The sequence below is a fragment of the Furipterus horrens genome, unplaced genomic scaffold (assembly GCF_987537825.1).
Source record: "Furipterus horrens unplaced genomic scaffold, mFurHor1.1.pri manual_scaffold_11, whole genome shotgun sequence".
NCBI lineage: Eukaryota > Metazoa > Chordata > Mammalia > Chiroptera > Furipteridae > Furipterus > Furipterus horrens.
The window spans coordinates 77365664-77387826 of NW_028327181.1; the positions used below are offsets into that span (position 1 = coordinate 77365664).

General features: G+C 53.9%; 1 protein-coding gene and 1 pseudogene across 5 annotated transcripts in view; one reads left to right on the forward strand and one right to left on the reverse strand.

Moving 5' to 3' along the window:
• ARHGAP23 (Rho GTPase activating protein 23) overlaps positions 1 to 22163 on the forward strand; it is a 69337-nt gene that overhangs the window by 30718 nt on the left and 16456 nt on the right. For 4 of the 5 annotated variants that reach the window (XM_090257212.1, XM_090257214.1, XM_090257215.1 and 1 more), the window contains 11 exons: positions 2628 to 3792; positions 5240 to 5395; positions 5602 to 5716; positions 5913 to 5970; positions 7214 to 7357; positions 12071 to 12385; positions 13695 to 13756; positions 14000 to 14130; positions 14740 to 14861; positions 15232 to 15387; positions 18504 to 18582. In XM_090257212.1, coding sequence (XP_090113338.1) covers positions 2628 to 3792; positions 5240 to 5395; positions 5602 to 5716; positions 5913 to 5970; positions 7214 to 7357; positions 12071 to 12385; positions 13695 to 13756; positions 14000 to 14130; positions 14740 to 14861; positions 15232 to 15387; positions 18504 to 18582 — 2503 coding nt within the window. The remainder of the gene's footprint in view (positions 1 to 2627; positions 3793 to 5239; positions 5396 to 5601; positions 5717 to 5912; positions 5971 to 7213; positions 7358 to 12070; positions 12386 to 13694; positions 13757 to 13999; positions 14131 to 14739; positions 14862 to 15231; positions 15388 to 18503; positions 18583 to 22163) is intronic. The other variant, XM_090257217.1, reaches the window with a different exon arrangement.
• LOC149998343 (small ribosomal subunit protein eS12 pseudogene) lies at positions 19391 to 19783 on the reverse strand (annotated as a pseudogene).

Below are 22163 nucleotides of genomic sequence, written 5' to 3' on the forward strand. Positions count from 1 at the left end.
GCACACAGCGCCCCCCCAACTGTCATGTGCTCTAGTTCACACAACACACCGCTCACTACTCCGTACACAAGCAGAACACGCCAGATACACAGCCACATAACATAACCTCTTAGCACCTCCATCTAGCATTCCATCTACTGCAGTACGTGATGGGCACATACAGTGCACTCAACACACCACACCAGGCACACGCCACCACATACACAGGCACCCACTGTCACACAAACCCCCTCAAACACCCCGGAATGCCACAGACATCACAACAGCACAACATACTCCTCAGTATCATGTGGTCCCCTCAACACAAGACATACACAGTGTATCACAACACATATACTTGAGCTTCTCACTGCCATCCCACGAACACTCGCTCACACCACAAACGCTCGCTGTGGTGGTGGCAGGTGTGCCCACAAACATCACAGCTCCGGGCCAGCACAGGTGCCTGCACTCACCAATACACACTAACCAAAACTTACACAGTCATGATGGGCGGTCCAGACTCTCCTCCCTGACAGGCACTTCAGTGCTCCTAGCACTCAGCATTGGGCACAGCAGGTGCCATGGACAAGCATGCAGCATGCCCTGCACTCACATGTGTACCTATTTACCCACACACTCTGTGCACACTTACACGTGCACACACACATACATGCACATGTTGTCTCTCTGTGACCACCTCTCAGCCCTGACCCAGAGCCCAAGGCAGTTAGTTAGTTCTCTCTGTCCAGTGCCCAGTTCCCTGTCTCATAGGTCCCCACCAGATGCCAACTTACTTGCCCCCAAGGCCACTGCCCCCCAAGGGAGGGCTGAGTGTCAATCCCAGGGGGCCCTGAGAGCCACTGGACTGGCTTCTGCCCTGGACGTGCTCTCATAGTCACTGTAGTCACAGTGCCATGCTTGGCACCATGCCCCTCTGGGAACCGCCACCCCCTCGCCTCAATTGTCCCCTTGCCCTTCCTGGCAAGGGGGAGGCAAGGATGAGGGCCCAGAGAGGTGCATGGCTCCCCTCAAGTCTCACAGGCCCTGCCCATACACCCCAAGGTTGAGGCTAGGCAAGCTATGGGACAGTGTAACAGGGCAGGACCTAGGTAGGGCTCGTCCTCCCACTCCCTCTTCAGCTGAAGGAGGGCAAGAAATGGGGAGGGAGGCAGTCTGGAGCCCTGCTACCCAGGCTAGGAGGGGCAGGCCCAGATGTCAGCATCTGGAGGCCTCCCCTGGCACCCCCATCCCTGCTGGCTAGAGGGTGGGGCCCAGGCATTCCTGTGGTTCAGAGCCAAGGCTGGAGGCCAATGGGGCCGCGGCAGCCGCTGACGCCACCGCCGACGCTGCGAGGGCCCTCCACACCCATCCTTCCCTCCCTCCTCCTCCCGCCAGCCAAGAGAGCCGGTGGGAGCCAAAGGCAGCCGTAGGGAGGGCAGACTGGGGGTGGGGGCCATGGAGGCCAGGGCTGACGCAGTGGCCAGAGGGGGTTAGCGGGGCGGGGGAGGGTAGAAGCCGGCGGGATGCTGCCCCCACTGGTGTGATTGCTGGAGCCGGAGGAGCCAGCAGGATGGCAGGAAGGAGAGGTATGTGTGTCCCCGGCCCGGCCCGCTGTGTTGGTCTGAAGGGAGCTGAGTGTGCGGTGGTGTGGTTTAGCTCCTTTTCACCACATGATGTGTGTGCCCTGGACTGGAGGTGTAGTTATTTGTCTGTGTGTCTCATTGTGTTTCGCTATGTATGTGTGAGTGTGTTTCTGGGTGTGTATGTTCCTGTGTCTCCTGTGGGGTGTGTGTGTGTGTGTGTGTGTGTGTGTGTGTTTGGTTTCACCCTCCCACCCTTTGACATTTGACCCTGAGATAGTCCCCCCAGGCAGCCCATGGAGGGGCAGGCTAGGGCAGGGTCACAAGGCCGCTGTCCCTGGGGGCTGCCTCCTTTTTTGGCTGGCCTGGGCACTGGCCCTGTCACTCCTCAGCAATGCAGTGTCAGCCTCAACTCCCAGAGCCAAATTCCAGGCCCCGGGTGGCAGAAGGTGGCCCGAGGCCCCTCAGCCAGTCTGGCCCCTCCCCCAACCTGACCCAGAAGGAGTAGGAGGTGAGCTAGTTCTCCCAGGCCCCCACCTCCCCATCCAGGGAACGGTGGGACAGCTAGGCATTCCAGCCACCTACCCCCAGCCCCCGCTTAGACACACCTCTTAATGGGCTTCTTTCTCTGTCATCTGCCACCTTGACTGGTTCTCTGGTGGGATTTCCCAGCTCCACCCGAGGGGCTGTGGACACTGTCGGACATAAGGAAGCAGGGAGGCAGCTGAGGCCAGTGTGGGGGAGGACCCCAGAAAACAGATGTTGGAATGTTTGTGGCTAAAGGCAGTCCTTGTCATAAGTCTTGGAGAAATCCTGGCCCTTTCTCCAGTGTGTGTGTGTGTGTATTAGTGTTTGTGTGTGTGACTCTCAAAGGCCTCTTAGTTCTGCCCCCTACCTCACTCTCTGTGCAGCATGCCCTCCTACCTCCATCTACTCAGGACCGCCCCTGCTTGCTCCTCCTCTCTTTTCAATCCCCTTCTCTGTCATCCTGAACTCCCAGGGTTGTTGTAGTCCTGCCCTGTGGGACCTCCCAAGCCCCGCTCACCTGCCTCTGTCCCCACACAGGCCTACTCCCAGGATGCCTACCTGAAGGGGAACGAACCATATTCTGGAGAGGCCCGGAGCATCCCAGAGCCGCCCCCAATCTGCTACCCGCGAAAGACCTATGCCCCGCCAGCCCGGGTCTCCGCCTGGGCCACTATGGTGCCTGAGCCCCTCTCAGCACTGCCCAGTGACCCCCGGAGCCCTGCTGCCTGGAGTGACCCAGGAACCCGCGTCCCATCTGCTGCCCGCGCCCATTTGGACAACCCTTCCTTGGGGATGAGCCAGCCCCGCCCCAGCCCTGGTGCCTTCCCCCAGCTCCCCTCAGAGCCCCGAACACCCCGTGCCTTCCTGGAGCCTGGCAGCCGGGTGCCCCCCAGCAGACTGGAGTGCCAGCAGGCGTTGTCACACTGGCTGTCGAACCAGGTACCCCGCAGGGCGGGGGAGAGACGGTGCCCCGCCATGCCCCATCGGGTCCGCAGTGCCTCCCAGGACCGGTTGGAAGACATGACTACCCACCACCCATGGCCCTACTCCACCTCCCAGGGTGCCTTGAGCCAGCTGGGCCAGGAAGGCTGGCACCGAGCTCGCTCAGATGACTACCTGAGCCGGACCACCCACTCAGCTGATGCACTGGGGCCAGGGGCACTGGTATCGCCCCACTTCGAGCGCTGTGGCTGGGCTTCCCAGCATCCATCTGCCCGCACTGCTGCCTGCCCATCCAGGGATCTGCCCAGGCCCCAGGCCCCACCCCCACCTGGTCTGCAAGGCCTGGATGACATAGGGTACATCGGGTACCGGAGCTACAGCCCGTCGTTCCAGCGCCGGACTGGCCTCCTTCACGCACTCTCCTTCCGAGACTCACCCTTTGGGGGGCTGCCCACCTTCAACTTGGCCCAGTCCTCTGCACCATTCCTCCCAGAGGCCTCTGAATCACCCAGGGTTGTCCAGCCAGAACTCAGCACCCGGGCCCTGGAGCTTCCCACTGAGGATCGCCGAGACGAGGTGGTCCTGAGACAGAAACCTCCAACAGGGCGCAAGGTCCCGCTGCCCCCTGCAAAACAGATGAACCGTGGGTTTGGTGACGAGTCCCCAGGTCCAGAGACCAGTGGGCGAGGGGAACGTCTAGGCAGGAAGATGGCCCCTTTGGCAGCTACAGAAGACTCTCTGGCTTCCATCCCCTTCATTGGTGAGTGATAGTGCAGGGGGCTGTCTTGGGAGACTTGGTTGCCCGTGCCCTGTTGTACCCCACCCACCTGTCACCATGGGCAAAAACTGTGGGTTGGATGCTGGTGGGATCAAGCTGTTTCTCTGTCTGTCCATCCATCCATCCATCCATTTTTCCTTCCTTCTATTCCTTTCTCCCTCCTTCTCCTTCTTCTCTCCTTCCTTTGTTTTTTCATTTCTTTCTCCCTTCTTTTCATCCTTCTATCCTTCCTTTGTCCCTTTAACTCTTTGTTCTTTCCATCCACCCTCCAACCTTCCATCCACCCAACAAGTATTTGTGTCAGACACTGTGCTAGGCTCTGTGCTCCCCTGGAGTGTATGGTCCCACAGAGGGATATATGATCAGACAAGAGCAATCCAGTGGGATGGGTTTGTGATGGGAGTACCGGGAACTCTAGGAGACAGGGAAGGGCCATGTAGCCTAGACCGGGGCTTGGTGGCCAAGGAGAGAACCTTGGAGAAAGGAGATTTTGGCTAAACCTTGAAGGACAAGAAGGAGTTAGCTAAGGGGAGAAGGTTCAGGGAGAGAGACTAGAATATGCAAGGACTGAGGTGATAGAGGCAGGATGCCCTTCCAGGTCATCAGAATGGGTCTGGAGGGGGCTTGTCAGGCTCTAGGCAGTTTGTACTTGATTGTGAGAGCAGAGGGAGTGCTGAAAGCTTGCTGCCTCTTGAGTAGATGTTAGATAAGGGAAAGACAAGAGAAGGGAGAAGCCGGGCGATTTCCAGGTTTCTTTCCTCACTGGAAGGGGAAATGCCTCACCTCCATTTGGGAAGGAGAGGGAGTGAGGCAGGAAAAGGTTTAGGATTTGCTGAATATGAGGGAGCAGGCTGGGCTGGGCTGGGTCTAGGGGCTTGGGAGAAAGACCAGATGACAGGTCATGAGACTGGGATCTAGGAGCCGAGAAATGGTAACTGGAGCTGAGGGTGGCGAGCTCGATGTAGTGTGGCCATGGGAGGGAGGGAGAGGAGAACCAGCCCTGGCCTCCTGCAGCCAGCCTTCAGTCTGAGCTGGCAGGCACAGCCTTAGTGAGCTCCTAGTCTTGACGGGGAGGTAAAACCTTTACTTTCAGAATACTCCCAGTCTGAGGGGGAAGCACAGCTCCTGCCCCCAGAAGCCTCCAGTCTGGCGGGGGAGACACAGTCCCTGCCCTCAGGAACCCGGTCTAAGGAGGGTGGCTGAACCCCTTGCCTGGTACCCTTGATGTGATGGGGGAGGCAGGGGCCAAGCCTCCATGACCACGGTCTGGCTGATGGCGCACCATTGGCCATGGCATGTTGCCAGCAGAGCCCTGGAGACCTAAGGGGCCTTGGAGATGTGGTCTGGGCCTGGAGGTAAGTCTGGGGGTTGCAGACAGGCAAGTTCAGCTTTCAGCCACCTTCACCTGCCACTCCCTCCACTCTCACAGATGAGCCCACCAGCCCCAGCATTGACCTACAAGCCAAGCACGTCCCTGCCTCCGCTGTGGTCTCCAGTGCCATGAACTCAGCTCCCGTCCTGGGCACCAGCCCATCCTCCCCAACCTTCACCTTTGCCCTCGGCCGCCATTACTCCCGGGACTGCAGTGAGTGCTCCCCATACCCACAACCCCAGCCCCAGCCTTCCCCTTGCTGTCTGGTCCCCACCGTCTCTGTTGAGTCTGCTACCTGATGTCTGACCTATTCTGGCTGGCTTCAGCTCCTCCTGGCCCTGCTCAGACAGGAGGGCTCCGGAGAAGCCCCTGACCTGCCACCCCACTGACCCTGTGGCCCAATGTGGGTGGTTTTGCAGGCAGCATCAAGGCCAGCCGCCGGCGCTCCTCCTACCTGTTGGCCATTACCACGGAACGCTCCAAGTCCTGCGATGATGGGCTCAATACCTTCCGGGACGAGGGCAAGGCTCTTCGGTGAGGATGCTGGTGGGTTTGCCACAGCTAGCTTGACTGGGCTGTGGTGGGGCTCCCAGGCCTGGGGTCCTCTTACCTTACCAGGGCAATGCGCTTCCTCCCTAGAAGGCCTCTGAGCCTTGGGGTGTGGGGAGGGTGGTGGTTCAGGTCTTAGCTACACGTCCCGCATTCCTTACTCTTGGTCCTCGCTCCCCAGGCGCCTGCCAAACCGAGTACCCAGCTTGCGGATGCTTCGAAGCTTCTTTACTGATGGGGTGAGTGGCGTGTGTGTGTGTGGGCGAGGGTGTTGGAGTGCTGGGCAGGGCCTTGGCACAAGGTCCGGGCCTGTGACCTCTGTCATATGAAATGGGCTCCTTTGGCTTCTGTCCTCTTCTTTCTCCCTGCACCCACTCACCCTTGTGTCACCCACGTGATCCACCCTCCTCCATGGGCTCTGTCATCACTTAAAGACACCATGCACCCTCCCAGCCAAGGCCTTTGCGCTCGTCGTTCCCTGTCGGGGATTCCCTTTCCTCGGCTCCCCACCCCAGCCACGTGACTCATTTTTTTACTTTCTTCAGGTTTTTTTAGGCCCTCCATGAAATTTCAGCCTCCACTCCTGATATTTTATGCCTCCTTTCGCCACTTTGTTTTTCTCCTTAGCACTTCCCGTGTTCTGTAATTCATGCATCCATCTCCTTTCCTGCCTGTCTCCCCGGGGTTTTATTTGGCTTGTCCGCTGCTTGATCTCTGTGGGTACCTAAACCAGTGCCTACACTGGGGAGGCACTTGGTCAGTATTTGAGTGGGGTCTTCAGGGGCCAGGGACATCAGAAAGGCGTAGGGGACACAGGGTTGAGAATGATGAAGAAGCTAGAGTGTTTCCAGCCTAAGGACCTGGGGAAACAGGGTCAGTTCTGAAACGGCCTTACCTTCTTGATTATGGATGGACAGGAAAAGCCATCTTGATTTTAAACTCTCACTTTGGTTTGTTTAACACCTTGATGATATTGTCACCTGGCTTATTCCTTATAACTTCCTCTGCTTACTTAACTCTCCCTTGACATGTCATCTCTGTGACCGGAGTCCTACTGACACTATCACTTCCTCTGTTTAACTCTTTGTGGACATGACTACCTGCTCCACTGATTTAGTCTTTGTTGATGTTCTGACTTCCTCTGTTTATTTAACTTGGTGTTGAGAGAATCACTTCCTCTGTTTCCTTAGTTCCTTCAAGTCTATAAAATTAAGAGAGGCTCCAGATTGGCTTTTCTGGTGTGGAGAGGCCTGTAGTCTGCAGACCAGAGCCTTTCCTCCCTTCTGGCTTCCGCAGGACAGATGTCTCATGACCTCAACCCAGAGGTTCATGGAGGGCAAGCAAGGCCGTGAGGCCACACAGCACAGCACAGCAGAGCACAGGCACACGCCAGGCCCTTGTGGCTGTGAGTGGTCCATGGGATTCCTGAGATGCTGGCACTGTGGGAACCACCTTGAGTTGCCCTCTGTTGTCTTGTTGCAGTCCTTGGATAGCTGGGGCACTTCTGAAGATGCCGACGCTCCTTCTAAGCGACACTCAACCTCTGACCTCTCGGACGCAACCTTCAGCGATATCAGGAGGGAAGGCTGGCTGTATTATAAGCAGGTCCTCACTAAGAAGGGGAAGGTAAGATGGCTAGAGGAATGAGGTGCAGGTGGATGGAAGCTGAATCCAGAAGAACCCTCAAGCTTCTTCCCCCACAGCCTCTGGAGCCAAAGAGAACCAGCTGAGGCTGTAGCAGGACAGGCAGAGGTTAGACGCTAGGAAGACCTTCTGGGGGACCTAAAGGACTCATGAAAAAGAGGTCTGCTCTGTGGAATGGATCTGATCAAGCTGTGCTTGGAATTCTGACAAAACCAGCCCACAATGATCCTTGGTTGGCAGATCACCCCAAAAATGGCCATAGAAAATGAGGGAGCAAGGCCAGGGTGCTTCTCTTAGTGGGGCTGAGGCCCCCAAAGAAAGCAGAGGTCAGCCTTTTCAAAGCCAGCAAAAGTTTTAGTCTTTATCCTAAGAGGACCTGAAAGCTCCTGGGGCCTGTTTCATGTGACTTCCTGGGGAGTGAATTAGAGCCAAAGTGAGGCAAGAGGACCAGTTAAGAGCTGCCCCAGAGATCCAGGTGAGAGATGAAGGGGGCCTGGGCCTGGGGGTGGAGGGCCTGGAGGGGTGAAGGGGTCCCTGGTCTGGAAGAGTGAACCTCCGTTCCAGGCCAGCACCATAGCTGAGGAGGGGGGAGGAGAGGCAGCCACACTGCTGCCCCTCTGAGCAGCCCAGGCAGAGCTGAGCAGAGCGGTTACCACAACCTGGACTTGCCTCTTGACTGCAACACGAATTGCTGGGGAAGCTTGGGTGACTCACCTGCCTATGACTCAGTTTCCTTGTCTGTAAATGGAACTAATAATAATCCCTAGCTCATACGCCTGTTGTTGAAGATTGAATGAGATGGATTTTCCCAGTGCCTGGCACGGGGGGAGCTGCTACTCTGCTTTTGCTTTTGCTTGAATTTTCCACCCTGCCTTCCAGGGGTCTTATAGCTGGAAAGAACGCAAGCTTTGAAGTCAGACAGACTTGGAATTCCTGCCCAGGCACTTATCAAGTGTAGCAGGCTTTGGGCTTAAGGTCCCTTAACTTCTAAGTCCCACTTTTCTGATCTGTGAGATGGGGGCAACGTCATTTACTCCAGGGGCTGAGGATGAAGTGAGATGTGTCGTCCAGGCAGGGCGGGCTCATCTGTGCCCTCATTCAGTCTGTGGATGATGACTAAGGGTGCGGCCTGCCCTGATTCTCAGTTGAGGTTCTGGGGATTTCGTGTTGAGGGAGCCAGGCCAGTCCTGCCCTGCTGGGGTTCATGACAAGCAGAAATAGCTCAGTTGCATAATAGTTACTAGTCCTGACTGCTGTGATGGAGGCATCCCGAGCACTAGCATACAGTACGGTGACCCCAGCCTCAGCTGGGTGGGTGAGACATGAAGGGTGTGTGAGAACCCACCAAGCTGGGAGGGAGGGGAGTGGTCTGGTGGGAGATGCCCTCCTGATGGTCTGGAGAAAGATGGGGAGTGTGTGCTGGGTGGCTGGGCCCCAGGGCAAGCGGTGGAGACCAAAGCAAGGGGGAGGTTAGACACCTGCATGGGGGTCTTTTTCATTCAGGACAAAAGATTTAAATGGGGGGGGGTGTGTGTGTATGAGCCCAGCAGGCAAGTGTTGTGCCTTTGACAAGAAGAGACAATGCCATTGCTGTTGTCCAGGTGACCAAGACTGTGGCATGGGCTGAGGGGAAGGGACAGTTTAGAGATTCAAGGGGAAGAAAGGCCTGGACTTGGTGATGGCTGGGAGGTGAGGGAGGATGGGAGAGGCAGCACTACTCCCTGGGGTCCCAGCTTGGGCTCTGGGGTGGTGGGTCCCCCGAGCCACAGGCACTGGAGGGATAGGTTTGGAGAAAGGAATCCAAGAGGTTCCTTTGGGTCCTCGTGGAGCCCAAGGGTGGAGGTATCCTGGGGACAGAGGTTCTGAGGGCATGGCATTCAGGACGGAGGCCCACCAGGTGAGGGCCCTCATCTCTCAGGGTGTGCCAGGGTGCCTGCAGCGAGGGTGCAGGAGCACGGAGGGGAGGGCGAGAGACAGGCTGCACCTTGAAAGGCAGTGGGGGGATGGAGGCCAAGGAGGAGGCGCAGCAAGATGACAAGTGATGGAGGTGTGACCTAGGAGGCTCAGGAAGGGGAGCCAGGTGTAGACAAACCTTTTAGCCCAACATTGGAGTCCCTTGCAGGGCCTTTGAGAACTGCTACTCCTGCCTGCTGGGTAACCTGTCCTCCAGCTCTAGGGGGCCCCTGGAAGCCCAGCCACAGTGTCTGCTGGGCAGAGAGGAGCTGGTCCCTTCCTGTTCACTGACCAGCTCTGGTAGACAGGGGCTTCCACTCCCATCTTGGCCAGAACCCGATTTCACTTACCCCTTGGTGCCATGGCCTGGGAGTTAGGAGAGGGGTCCCCAAGTCAGCTTCAAGTCCTTGGTCTGTTCAGGGTCCTGAGTGCCAGCCAGGTGTTGGCTGTTCCCACAAGTCCAGCCTCCCCTGGGTGACCCCCTCCATCCCTCAGTCTCTTTCAGAGACATTGACTGTAAGAGAGGGGAGGGGGTGTGACATGTCCCCGCAGCCACAGACCCAGCACTTGAGCTGGATGCGACCTTGGAGCCCAGCTAGTTCACCTCTTGTTTTAGCAGCAGGGAATGCTGATGCCAGGTGAGGGGCTTGACTTGCCCAAGGTCACCTAGATGGTTCAGTCTCAAAGGATCACCCTTGTTGCCACCTCACTCTGACATTAAAATTTCCCTGGAGGGCCCTGCTGTCTCCTTCCCGGCCCCAGGTCTGCAGTGGTAGGCAGGCTTTCAGCCGGACGTGGCTGTGTCCACCTGGTTGGCTCTGAGGGTAGAGACGTGTGATGAGTGTGGAGTAGCAGGTGGGCTGCCAGCCAGAGGATAGGCCCTCTCAGTCTGAGATGGAAGCCCTGCCCTCAGGGTGCTCCAGGATGATTCATCCATTGTTCAGTAAATACTGATGAGCACTTACCATGTGCCCATCCAGGCTCTAGGATCTGGGATATGGACTGAGAGGCGAGTTAAGCTTTTTGCCCTCAGGATCTTACCCTGTATGGAGAATTTCACCACCAGCAGCATCACCTGGGACTGCAGTAAGCACCAGGGAAAACAGACGGGGTGATGGGGTTGCCTTTAAGTCGGGGGGAGGGGTTACCTATAGGGGAAAAATGGTCAGAGAGGGCCTTGCTGAGGAGGGGATGCTGCTGACATTTGAGCTCATACCTGAGGGGTGAGAAGGGAGAAGCCACATGAAGTGAGAAAAGGGCCTCCAGGCAGAAGGAGCAGCTAGTGCAGAGGCCTGGAAAGAGTGGGCTTGGCTTGTTCACTGGAGAAGGCCCTGTGGCTTAACAGAGTGAGGAAGAAGGAGGACAGAAGACGGGTTTAGAGAGGGAGGACCGATAACGAAGTCCTTAGGTTTGATTCCAGGATGGTGGGCACCCATGAGAGGTGCTAAGCAGAGGAGAGACGAGATCTTGGTGACATTTTGAAATCATGGCAGCAGCTGCTGGGCAGAGAGTGGATTGCAGGAGGCGAGAGTGGAGACTGGACTGGTTTGTGCAGTTGTCCAGGCAAGAGGTGTTGGTGGCATGGACAAGGTGTTAGCAGGTGATGTTTGGGAAGCTCAAGTGACTTTCTGATAGGCTGGCTATCAAAGGTGAGGGAAAGGGAGGAGCCAAGGGCAACTTCTGGGTTTCTGGGGAACCGGGTGGATCAAGTGCTCCACCCTGAGCGGCGCCTGTGGGCCATGCGGGTGGGGATGCTGCACTGGGCGCAGGAGGTACAGGGGCTGGGGAGACTGGGGTGCACTGGGAGTCACCACGAGCAGACCAATGGCGTCATGCAGGGAGAGGGGAGCCCAGGACAAAGTTCTGGAGCTCCAGTCCTTAGGGCAGAGTCCCAGCTTCAGCTCTGCTGACACTTGGGGCCAGGCGATTCTGTGTTGTGGGGGCTGCCCTGAGCATTGGAGGCTGTTAGCAGCATCCTTGGCCTCTACCCACCAGATGCCATAGCATTTTCCCAGGTGTGGCATCCAAAAATGCCTTCAGACAAATGTCCCCTGGGGGCGATTCACACCTCTTGAGAACCAGTGATGTAGGGGAGGTAACTAGTGGAGGAGACTTGAGAAGGAGCCAGTGGAAATAGGAGGAAAGCCGGGGACCGTGGGGTCCCAGATGCTAAGAGGGAAGGCATGCTTCCGAGAGGCTAAGGAAAGGATACAGTGGCCTTGTAAGTGACTTCCTGGGAAGGGGCGCTGGGTGGACTTTGGAGTGAAAGGGGAGAGCAAGTGTGGTTGACGCTCCTGAGCTTTGCTGTGAAGGGGAGCAGAGGTGGACGAGGACTGGCTTTATACGGACTTGATATACGGTGGCTCGTGCTCGGTGGGGCCTGGTTGCCTTCCCAGAGCCCCCGCTGGCTCTCTGGGGCCTTGCCACGGCCAGAAGAGTGTGGATGCTCGTCTTTAAGGACGCCTGCTAGTTTTTAAAGAGAAGGTTGCGGACGCTCTGGGGGCCCTGAGAACGAAGGGTCGGGATGTCTGCACAGGTGCGGGGCTGAGAGAGTTGGACTGTGGGCAGGAGGCTGCCCCGGGCTCCCACTGGAGTGAAGCAGGGAGGCTCCTGGTGGGCAACGGGGTGTCCACTGCCTACAGCTTCTAGCCCCCCACCCCTCCGGGCTCCGGGGCTGGAGGCAGGCCTGGCCTCTCACACCCTCCCCCTCCCATCTCTCCCCCTCCTCGTGTCTCCCTGCAGAAAGTGGGCGGCGGCCTGCGCCAGTGGAAGCGCGTGCATGCCGTGCTGCGGGCGCGCTCCCTCGCCCTGAGCAAGGAGCGGCGGGAGCCCGGGCCGGCGGCGGCGGGGGCGGCGGCCGTCGCAGGTGAGGACGAGGCGGCGCCCGTCTGCATCGGCTCCTGCCTGGTGGACATCTCCTACAGCGAGACCAAGAGGAGGCACGTGTTCCGGCTGACCACCGCTGACTTCTGTGAATATCTCTTTCAGGCTGAGGACCGGGATGACATGCTGGGCTGGATCAGAGCTATCCGAGAGAACAGCAGGGCCGAGGGCGAGGTGAGGGCCCCGCCCCGCCCCCACCGGGCCAGGGAGGCCAGGGCAGAGCCCCGGGCCACCCCTCACCTGCCGTGGGCCTCCCTTCATCACTCTGAGCCTCAGTTCCCTCTTCTATAACATGGGTTAACAGCTGTACCCACGTAGGGTTTGGTGGGAAGAGAAAATACACAGTGGCTCACAGAGTACCCGTCATCTTTAGTGTGCCATGCCTGGCGGTAACAATAATAACTGTAAGAATGATAGTTATTATTATTATTATTATTATTATTATTATTATTATTAATTATCGTCATGATTGAAGGGTCTGGCACGGAGAGGTCAGCTCCAAGCCAACCTCAGCTTCTTGCTGCAGGTTCAGTGGGGGTGTGTGTGTGTGTTTCCTATGGAATATGTCACAGAATGAGGTGCCCCTGTGCCAGAACTGTGGTTGGCCCTTCTGACTGGGCTGGCCTGTCTGCAGGGACATGAACACATTGACCTTGGGAGGAGGCCAAGAGGCTTGGCCTTTGGCAGCAGGCAGCAGGGATTGAGCCAAGGCTTTGGCAGGGACTTTGGGAGAATTTAAAAAATGGCGCCCCTTCCTAGGCAGCTACACCAGGGGCCTGTGCTAGGGTTTCCACCTCCACTGGCCCCCTCCTTGGCCGAGTGCCCACACAAAAGTATGTTGATATATCTGCACAAAGTTGTGTGGGGGTCCTGGGCATGGGGGCTGGTCTCTGCCAAGGGGACAGTGGGCCTGGGGCCTGGTCCAGCGGGCACCTGCTCTGGTCACGGAGAGAGAGAGCGCTGTTAGTGCACAGCCTGTGGGCCACAGACCCTCTTGTTGAGGACAGGTCCTCTTACTGAACCAGGCTCTGCCCTCCCCAGGACATTGTCTTTCTTCACCGAAAGGAGGGAAGTATCTGGAATCTGGGCCCCTGCTCTGGGAGGCCTGGCTGGGCTGTCCCCACAGGACATGGTCAGGGGTCCCAAGTCTCCTTCACTACTGCAGTGGCTGCCTGTCATGGCACTTCTTTTGTGCCCAGGCAGGACTGTGTGCATAACTCTGCACGCAAACCCTGAGGTTGCTCTATTACCCTCCCCTGGTACTGCTGAGGAAACTGAGGCTCAGAGAAGCTAAGAGGATTATCCAAGGTCGCATGGCTGGTGACGGGGTGCTCAGGAGTCCAGCCCTGGTCTTTCTTGCTCTAGGGTCTGTGCCCCCCCAGCTGGCAGGTGGAGGCAAGGGGAGGCAGGAGCCAGGGGTGAGTCCTGGCATGGGCTGGCTGCAGGCACTGACCACACCTGCTCTCTCTTTCCCCTCCTCCAGGACCCCGGCTGTGCCAATCAAGCTCTGATCAGCAAGAAGCTTAATGATTACCGAAAAGTGAGGTGAGCATGGTGCTTGCTCATGGAGTAGTCCTGGCTATGGGGTGGGGGTTGGGGAGCACTCCCCCTGGCTCACCTCCAGGCCTGAGTTGCCCTCTGCTGGGGGTAGGGAGTGTGACCATCCCCAGAAGGGCAGGAAGGGTTCCCCTCAGGGCTAGAGGGAAGATCCAGTGGCAGGAGGTCAGGGCAGGGGACATGCTGGGTCACCCAGATGAAGACCTCTTCTTTCCCCCTTTTCCTATGCAGCCATAGCTCTGGGCCCAAAGCTGATTCCTCCCCAAAAGGCTCTCGTGGCCTGGCGGGGCTCAAGTCCGACTTCCTCAAACCGAGTGCAGCACGTGGCCTCAGGACTCAGGACCAGCCTGCAGGGAGCAAGGGTAGGAGGCAGCTGCTGAGGGGGTGACATGCATGCAGGTGGGAGGCTGGGATCAGCTCCATGGGTCTGCAAGGGAGCAGAGGGCCTGTGAGCGTGTGTGTGTGTGTGTGTGTCAGGGTTATCACAGTGTGTCTGATCATGTGTGTATGTCTGTGAGGGTCTGGGGCTCTCAGGGTCCTGGAGCTGGAAGGGTCTGGAGCCTGATTTCCTTCTAAGACTTCCCTGCTAGATAGTCTCTGCTGTGTCCCTTCAGGGGCAGAAGGCTCATTCTCTCACGAAGCAGCCTTTTCCATCTTCATATATTTTTGGCTGTTAGACAGTTCTTCCTTTGATTGTACAGAATCTGTGGCTCCCACCTTGTTCTATTAGCCCTGGAGACTGACAGAAGTCCTCACATAATTCTGAGGCCTCTCTTCTCTGGGGTAAACACCCCTATTCCATTGGCCTTCACACTTGTTGTATAATTTTCCATCAGCCCTCAGCATCCCAGTGGCTACTCTGACAGAGTCCCCTCATGTCCAAACATGTGTAAATATGGTGAGTGAATGCAGTGGCTGCTTCTCCCTGGGTTCAATTCATCCTGGTGTTTTTTGCACCCCCCCCCCCCCAGATGACAATGTTGCCGCCTCCAAAAGTCCCTGGGGCATTAACATCATCAAGAAGAATAAGAAGGCAGCCCCCAGGGCATTTGGGGTCCGGTTGGAGGAATGCCAGCCAGCCACAGAGAACCAGGTGGGTCCCTGCCGCACTGCAGAGCAGGCACAGGAAGAGGCATACAGAGCTGCAAGGGACTTTGAAAGCAGCTACCCACCTGGTCTTACAGACACAGTGGGGGAAGCCCAGAGAGGGAGCAGCAGAGCTGAGGCACAGCCCAGAATCCCTGACCCCTGGCCAATGTCCTGTCTCAGACCAGGGTAAGCCTTAGGCCTTATTTCTAGCTCTTAGACTGGAGGCATTGAGGGCCTTTTGTCCTCTTATAGGGTCCCTGGTAGCAGCTGGGGCTTGTACTGCCCCCATCTTGGCCTTCCCACCTCCTCTGGTCCACTGGGGGAGTTTTCCACTGTCACCTTCCCTGACACTCCCACCCTGCTTGTTTCCCCAGCATGTCCCCCTGATCGTGGCTGCATGCTGTCGCATTGTGGAGGCACGAGGGCTGGAGTCCACGGGCATTTACCGAGTGCCTGGCAACAATGCAGTGGTGTCCAGCCTGCAGGAGCAGCTTAACCGCGGGCCCAGTGACATCAACCTGCAAGATGAGGTGGGCATGGCTGGGGGGGCTGTGGGAGATGGGCTGAGCTGGTGCATGTGTGTGTCTGTTATGTTCATCATACCCTGGGAACCAAGATGGGCAAGATAGGACTTGCCCTTGCAAGCCAGCCCTGGGGACAGGCATCACCCCAACTGAAGTCGAACAAATAGTTGCAGTCAGGGCCGAAAAGGCCAAAGACAGAGGCTCTCTAGCAACAGGGTTTCGGACCTTGAGGATGAGTAGAGTTTCACTAAAAGCCATGTAATACAAGACAAGAGCACTCCAGGCAGAGGAAATGGCCTGGGCAAAGATGAGAACTCTAGTTTGCCATCAGTCAACATATTGTACCTTCTCTGTAAAGGGCCAGGTAGTAAATATTTTAGGTTTTGGTTACCATACAGTCTCCGTTGCATACCTTTCTCCCCTTCCTCCTGTTTTTTTCAGAATCCTTTAAAAATGTAAAATCCATTCTTTGCTTAAGGACTCTACAATAACTGGCCGCTGGGTGGATTTGGCCTATGGGCCATGGTTTGCAGGCCTCTGGCTTAGAAGGGAAGTATATGGTGTTTTCTAGAGTGGCCAGCATTTTGGGGGCTAAAAGCTGGGAAGAGAATGGGCTGATCACATGAGACAAGATCAGCTCATGAATCCGACAGCCACACTTAAGAGTTTTGAGCAAGACTAGTGATTCTCAGACTGTGTTTTCCAGAACCTTAAGTTTCCCTAGAGGTGCTATGGGAGGCCAGGGCCAGGACCCCTGATCCTTGCTTGAACTAGGACAACCTTGATGTATTGGGTTTTCATGTGTGATTCTATTTGATGAAAGGGGCTCTGCTGAAAAAGAGGTTTTGGGAAACCATGAATCTGGGCAGTGAAATCCCATGAGTCACATACCGTGAAACTTCATGTGATACATGGCAGTCTTCCTGCCCTTGGGGAGGGAACGGGGAGACCAGACAAGTGTGTGTGAAATCGTGGGCAGGAGAAAAGGCTGATCTCTCGACAAGGACCAGATTGTGTGATGAGGAAGGAGAGGGTGCTGAGTGCTGGAGCAGATGGTAGGCATGAGCATTTGAATATTTGAAGGATGAATGGGGTGGGGGGGGGTGGCAGGTGGATAGGAAGGCAGTCCAGGCAGGGCATGGTGGCAATTTCTAAAATCCCAGAGAACGGTCTGAGAGTGGACCCCCACCCCACCCTGTGCCTGGGCTTGGCAGTGGGGAGGGTAAGACTCAGAGCAGGGCTTTTGATGGCTTCACTGAAGCCTTTGACCTTGATGCAATAGATGATAGGAAGCCTTCAATGGATCTGCAGCTAAGGAGGCATAAGTGAGAGCAGGGTTTGAGAAAGAGTAGTGCTTTAGCTCATAGCTAATGGATATGAATGAGGAAGGCCCAGAGCAGAGCATCTAGGCAATAAATTATTGATATATTGGAGTGGACTCAGTAGTCCTAGAAGAATAAGGAGGATGGATGGGGGCAGCTCTGTGAGTTGGTTGCATGAGAGGGAAGAAGGAGGGACAAGAAGAGTCAAAAGTTTGAGTTGGTGGCTGGTATATCTATCCCTGGCAGACGTTGGGAATAGGACAGGAGAGGGAGGCGGCAGCAGGTAGTGGCCCCATTGGATTTGGGGTGATCAGTCACCCAGATGGGGGTGATGGCATAATTCAATACTAGACCAAGAGTAGACTGATGAGTGGGCATGGGGTCATGCTGGGGCTTGGAGGTGAGGTGATGGAGGGAGCTGCTATTTGGGGAGAGGGTGGGTATCAGGAGTGCAAGGCCCAGGCTCTTAAGTGGGTTGAAGCAGAGGAGAGCACAGATGAGGCTGGGGCAGAGGGGTAGATACTTGCACATAGGAAGGGTCAAGAAATACAGGGCAAGGCCTTGAGTTGGCAGCTGGGAAATGAGAAGGCTCACGTATCAGGGCTGGGAGCTAATGGAGGGAGGTGGGCAGTTGCTGCACTGGGTAGAGGTGGGTATGCACTGAAGCACATTAGCTGGGCCTTAGCCGGGGAGAAGAAGGCCAGGCAGTGGTGGTGTGCCTAGTGTTTTGGGTGTGTGGTTTTGCCTTAGATATCGATGGTGTCATTTGTTGATGGTGGTGATGGGACGTGGGGAGGTGTAGTGCTGGAAGTTTAGCTTTATGTGTGGGGTGAATCTAACTCCTGTTCAGGCTGTGGGAGGTTAGTATTTGTGGGATGGTCAGGCATTAAACTGTGGATCCATTGTAATGATTTTGTATATTGTGCTGTGTGTCTGTGTATATTGTCAAGTTGTATGTCTCTGTTGTGTGTCTGTCTGGTTTTCTGTGCACGAGTCCCTTTGAGAAATTCTCATCAAAGTTGTTATTCTAGACTTTATGCTGGATGATGGTGGCCCCTGGTGGAAAGAAGGGGAAATGACCCGATTGTTCATTTTTGTATCCAGCAACCATTTATTTAGATCAGGGTTTTCTCAACTGTGACACTTTGGACAGAAGAATTCTTTGTTGTAGCAGGTTGTCCTGTTAAGTGGAGGAGGTTTAACAACATCCTTGGCTTCTATTCACTAGATGCCAGTGGCACCTCCTAGTTATGAAAAACAAAATGGTTCTAGAGGCAGAATCGCCCTGGTTGAGAACCACTGACTTAGATCTTTTAAGTGTCAGGGATTAGGAGAGAGGTGTCCAAGGCTGACTTTCTGCTAAATGCAGAGCACTGGGGTTGGAACTGAGTAGTCACCATGGAGGTCCAGTGGGCACACTCATGTAGGGGTGGGATTTGCTTACTTCTGCCCCTTACAGGTACCAGAGAGGCACCTGGTACTTTCTGTGCATGGGCCAATGTTGGAGTTCACTGGGCTGTCTGGAGCAGGGAAGGATTGGGGCCAGGTAGACAGGGGGCTAGGACTCTCTTCTGCTGCCTTTGATAAGTCTTCTTAGCTCAGAGATCCCTGGGCAGAGCTTGGTATAAGTGGATCCCAGGGAGGGCCTGGGCTGGGCTGGGCTCCAGGGCTGGGCCACAGGGCTGGGCTCCAGGGCTGGGCCCCAGGGCTGGGCCAGGCTGGCCCTGGACCTGGGGGCAGGGGGGGTTTGGCACTTGGGCTGGGGCTACCTGTGGCCTGACATCTTTGCACCCTCTCCAGCGCTGGCAAGACCTCAATGTGATCAGCAGCCTGCTCAAGTCCTTCTTCCGAAAACTACCTGAACCTCTTTTTACTGATGGTGAGTAGGGGGTGGAAGTGGAGAATGGGAGGAAGAGGCACACCCTGACCACTTTTTAAATTTGGTGTGTTGGTTTTATTTTGGGGGTTTTTGTTTTAATACAAAAGAAGCATGTGCTTGTAAAACTCTTAAGTAATACAGATACAAATAAAGTGAACACAGAGGTCCCTGCCATTCTCCTACTCCCCGTCTCCCGAGGTTATGCTAACATTCTCTGATCATTTCCTATGTGCCAAACACTGCTCCGCCGTACAATTCCAGAAGGTAGATACTCTTATCTCCACTTCAGATATGGGGAAACTGAGGCACAGAGTGCTTAAATGACTTGCCCAAGGTCTCACAGGTTGTAAGTTTTGGAGCCAGATCTAGACCCCAGGTATCTGGCTTCAGAGCTCAACTTTGACCATTTGCTGAGCTGCTTATTAGCAACCTGTTATGTTTCCTTCTAAACCCTCTGACCCACACAACAAAGACACATATGCATCCGGTGGTGTGCTGGTAAATGTTTAGCATCTGGCTCTCTGGGCAGAAAGCCTTGATCTGTAGCGTTTTCTAATTTCCATGGTGTAAATATTTCTGCCATGGCTGATTGCAAGTTACTGTACACTGTCAGCACTGTGGAGCTGGGAGAAGATGAACAGAGTCGGCACTGGGGGGCCAGTGTGGGCGGGGTCCAGCACACCACTGGTTGGATTGTTCTGAACAAAAGGAGACTTGTGATTTTGAGATTCATCTATGTCAGTGCAAAGAGCCTCTACTTCATTCTTTTATTTTATTTTATTTTGAGAAACAAAAGCCAAGTTTATTGTGTTCATTTCTTGCATTTGAAGTACTCCTTGATGACATCCTTTGCCTGAGACTCTTCGCCATAGTCCTTAACCACCACACAACTGCAACCAACCACTGTACAGGGTTTTCCCCCTCTGTTGATTTTATAGAGGTCTGCCCATTCCCTTAGCTCCTTGTTGTCGTCAACCTTACTTAGGTGGGTTTGGTGTTCAGCGCAAAGGGCCTCCACCAACTTGACACACATCACAGTTGGAAGCAAGCACTCGAAGGTGGGCTTGGTGCTTATCTAAGGCTTGGCAGCTTCGCGAATTCCATGCACTAGGCCATCGTGGATGAGAGTAGTCTTCCTCACCTCTTATAAAACAGTATTTATGTCCATTACAACTCCAGCAGCAGTGCCTTCCTTGGCCATGGCGGTGGGTTATGGGAACAGCTTAATCTTGAATGTACCCAAACCTCCACACAATTCCACAGTGGCAGGTAAAGAGCCAGTCTTCTTTTAAATCAACCACATAGTATTTTATCATCTGAATAGACTATAATTTGTCTAATCACTCCCCTATTGATGGATATTTAGGTTGCCTTCAAATTTTTGCTATACAAAACATGTTGCGCTGTCTTTCCCTGTGTATATTCCTGCACATCTGGATCAGTGTCCTCAAGCCAGATTTCTAGATGCAGAATTGTTAGGTCAAAGTCCTCTTAAACATTTTTTAAAATAATTTTAAAATATTTTTTAATACAGTTGATGACAATATTATATTATTTTTAGCTGTATGACATAGTGATTTGACATTTATATACCTTATGAAGTGATCACCCTGGTAAGTCTAGTACTCATTTGACACCATACATAGTTATTACAATATTATTGACTATACTCCATGTGCTATAATTTACATCCCCGTGCCTGTTTTTATAACTGGCAATTTGCACATCTTAAACCCTTCCCTGGTAAGCATTTCTGAAAGCTAATGTCAGGAGGCACTCTGAGAAGTGGGCCCTGGTACGCACCCCCACCCCCATCAACATTGGATGTTGTTACTATTTTAAACATTTGCTAAATGGATAGGAGAAATGGCATCTCATTATCGTTTTCATTTTCATTTTACTCATTACTAGGGAGATTAACTATATTTTCATTTGTTTATTGGTCTTTTCTATTTCTTCTGTACTCGCCTGTTCAGACTATGTGCCCATTTTTCTGTTAGGTCGTCTTATTTCATATTGATTTGTAGGAATCAAACTCTTGTATATTATAGATATTAATCCTTTGTTTTTGCAAATATTTGCTCTTGTCTGCCATTTGCCTTTGAGCCTTTCAGTAGGGAAATTGAAAACAATTATTTTAAGTGTAGTCAAAGCTGTTAATCTTCCATGGATTCTGTATCTCATGTTTAAGAAGGCTTCATGATTATGAAACCATTTTCTTATTTTTTCCAATATTTTAATAGCTTTTATATTTGACTCTGTAATGCAACTAAATGTGTATTATGTGAGCTAGACATATATTTTTCCCCACATAGATAGCTAATTGTTCCAAGGACATTTATTGACGCCCCCATCTTTGCCCACTGGTTGGAAGGGCTGCCCTATCACACAGTAAAGATCCAGGTGGCCTGCTCCCCTCCTTTCAGTGCCTTTCCTTGTTCAGCTTTCCCTCCCAGTTCCACTGCTCTAGCTGTGCTGGCTTTTGTATGTTTCAGTGTCTGATAGGGCAAATCCTCCCTCGTCATTCTTCCTTTAAAACATACTGTTGGCTGTCCTTCTGCCTTTCCTCATCCAGATGAGTTTTAGAGTAAACTTACCGTGTTCCATTTTAAGTTTCCCAATGGGTTTCTGAAGGGATTTGGGGGAATACTGACACAGGTGGGGTGAGGTGTGTGGAGACTGAAAAGCCCTTCCCTTTCTTTTTCTTTCTTTTTAAAAGAAAGAGAGGGGAGAGAAACATCGATGTGTGGTTGCCCCTCACGCACCCACAACCCAGGCATGTGGCCTGACTGGGAATCGAACCAGTGACCCTTTGGTTTGCAGACCGGCACTCAATCCACGGAGCCACACCAGCCAGGGCTCCCTTCCCTCTTTCTAAGTAACTTTCTTTTTTTTTTTTTTTCAGATTTAATGTGTTTTATTGATTAAAATATTACATTTGTGCCAATTTCCCTTCCCTCTGCTCCCCTCCACCCGGTGGCCCCCCTCCCTCCAGTTGTCCCCCCCTTTTAGATTATGTCCATTAGTTGTGCATACAGTTCCTCCCAACCTCTCTCCGTCTATTCCATTCCCTCCTACCATGATCCCCAATTCCTATATCATCTCCCTCCCTCTCCCCCCTCCCCCTCCCTGTTGACCTCCCCCCAATATGCTTCCCGTACCCATAGTTCCTTTTCCACTCTCGTTGCCTGTTTAGTTTGCCTTTGTTTCATCTCCCTAGCTTCTGTTTTTTAAACCAGTCCCTTTAACATCTCATATAACAGTGGTTTGGATCTAATGAACTCTTTCAGTTTTATTTTGTCCTGGAAACACTTTCTCTGTCCTTCTATTCTGAATGACAATTTCGCTGGATAGAGTATTCGTGGTTGTAGGTTTTGGATTTTCATTACTTTGAATATTTCTTGCCAGTCCCTTCTTGCCTGTAGGGTCTCCCTTGAGAAGTCAGCTGATAGTCTAATTGGGACCCCTTTGTACATAATTCTTTTCTTCTCTCTTGCTGCTTTTAAGATTCTCTCTTTATCTTTAATTTTTGACATTTTGATTATAATGTGTCTTGGAGTGGTTCTCCCTGGGTCCAGTCT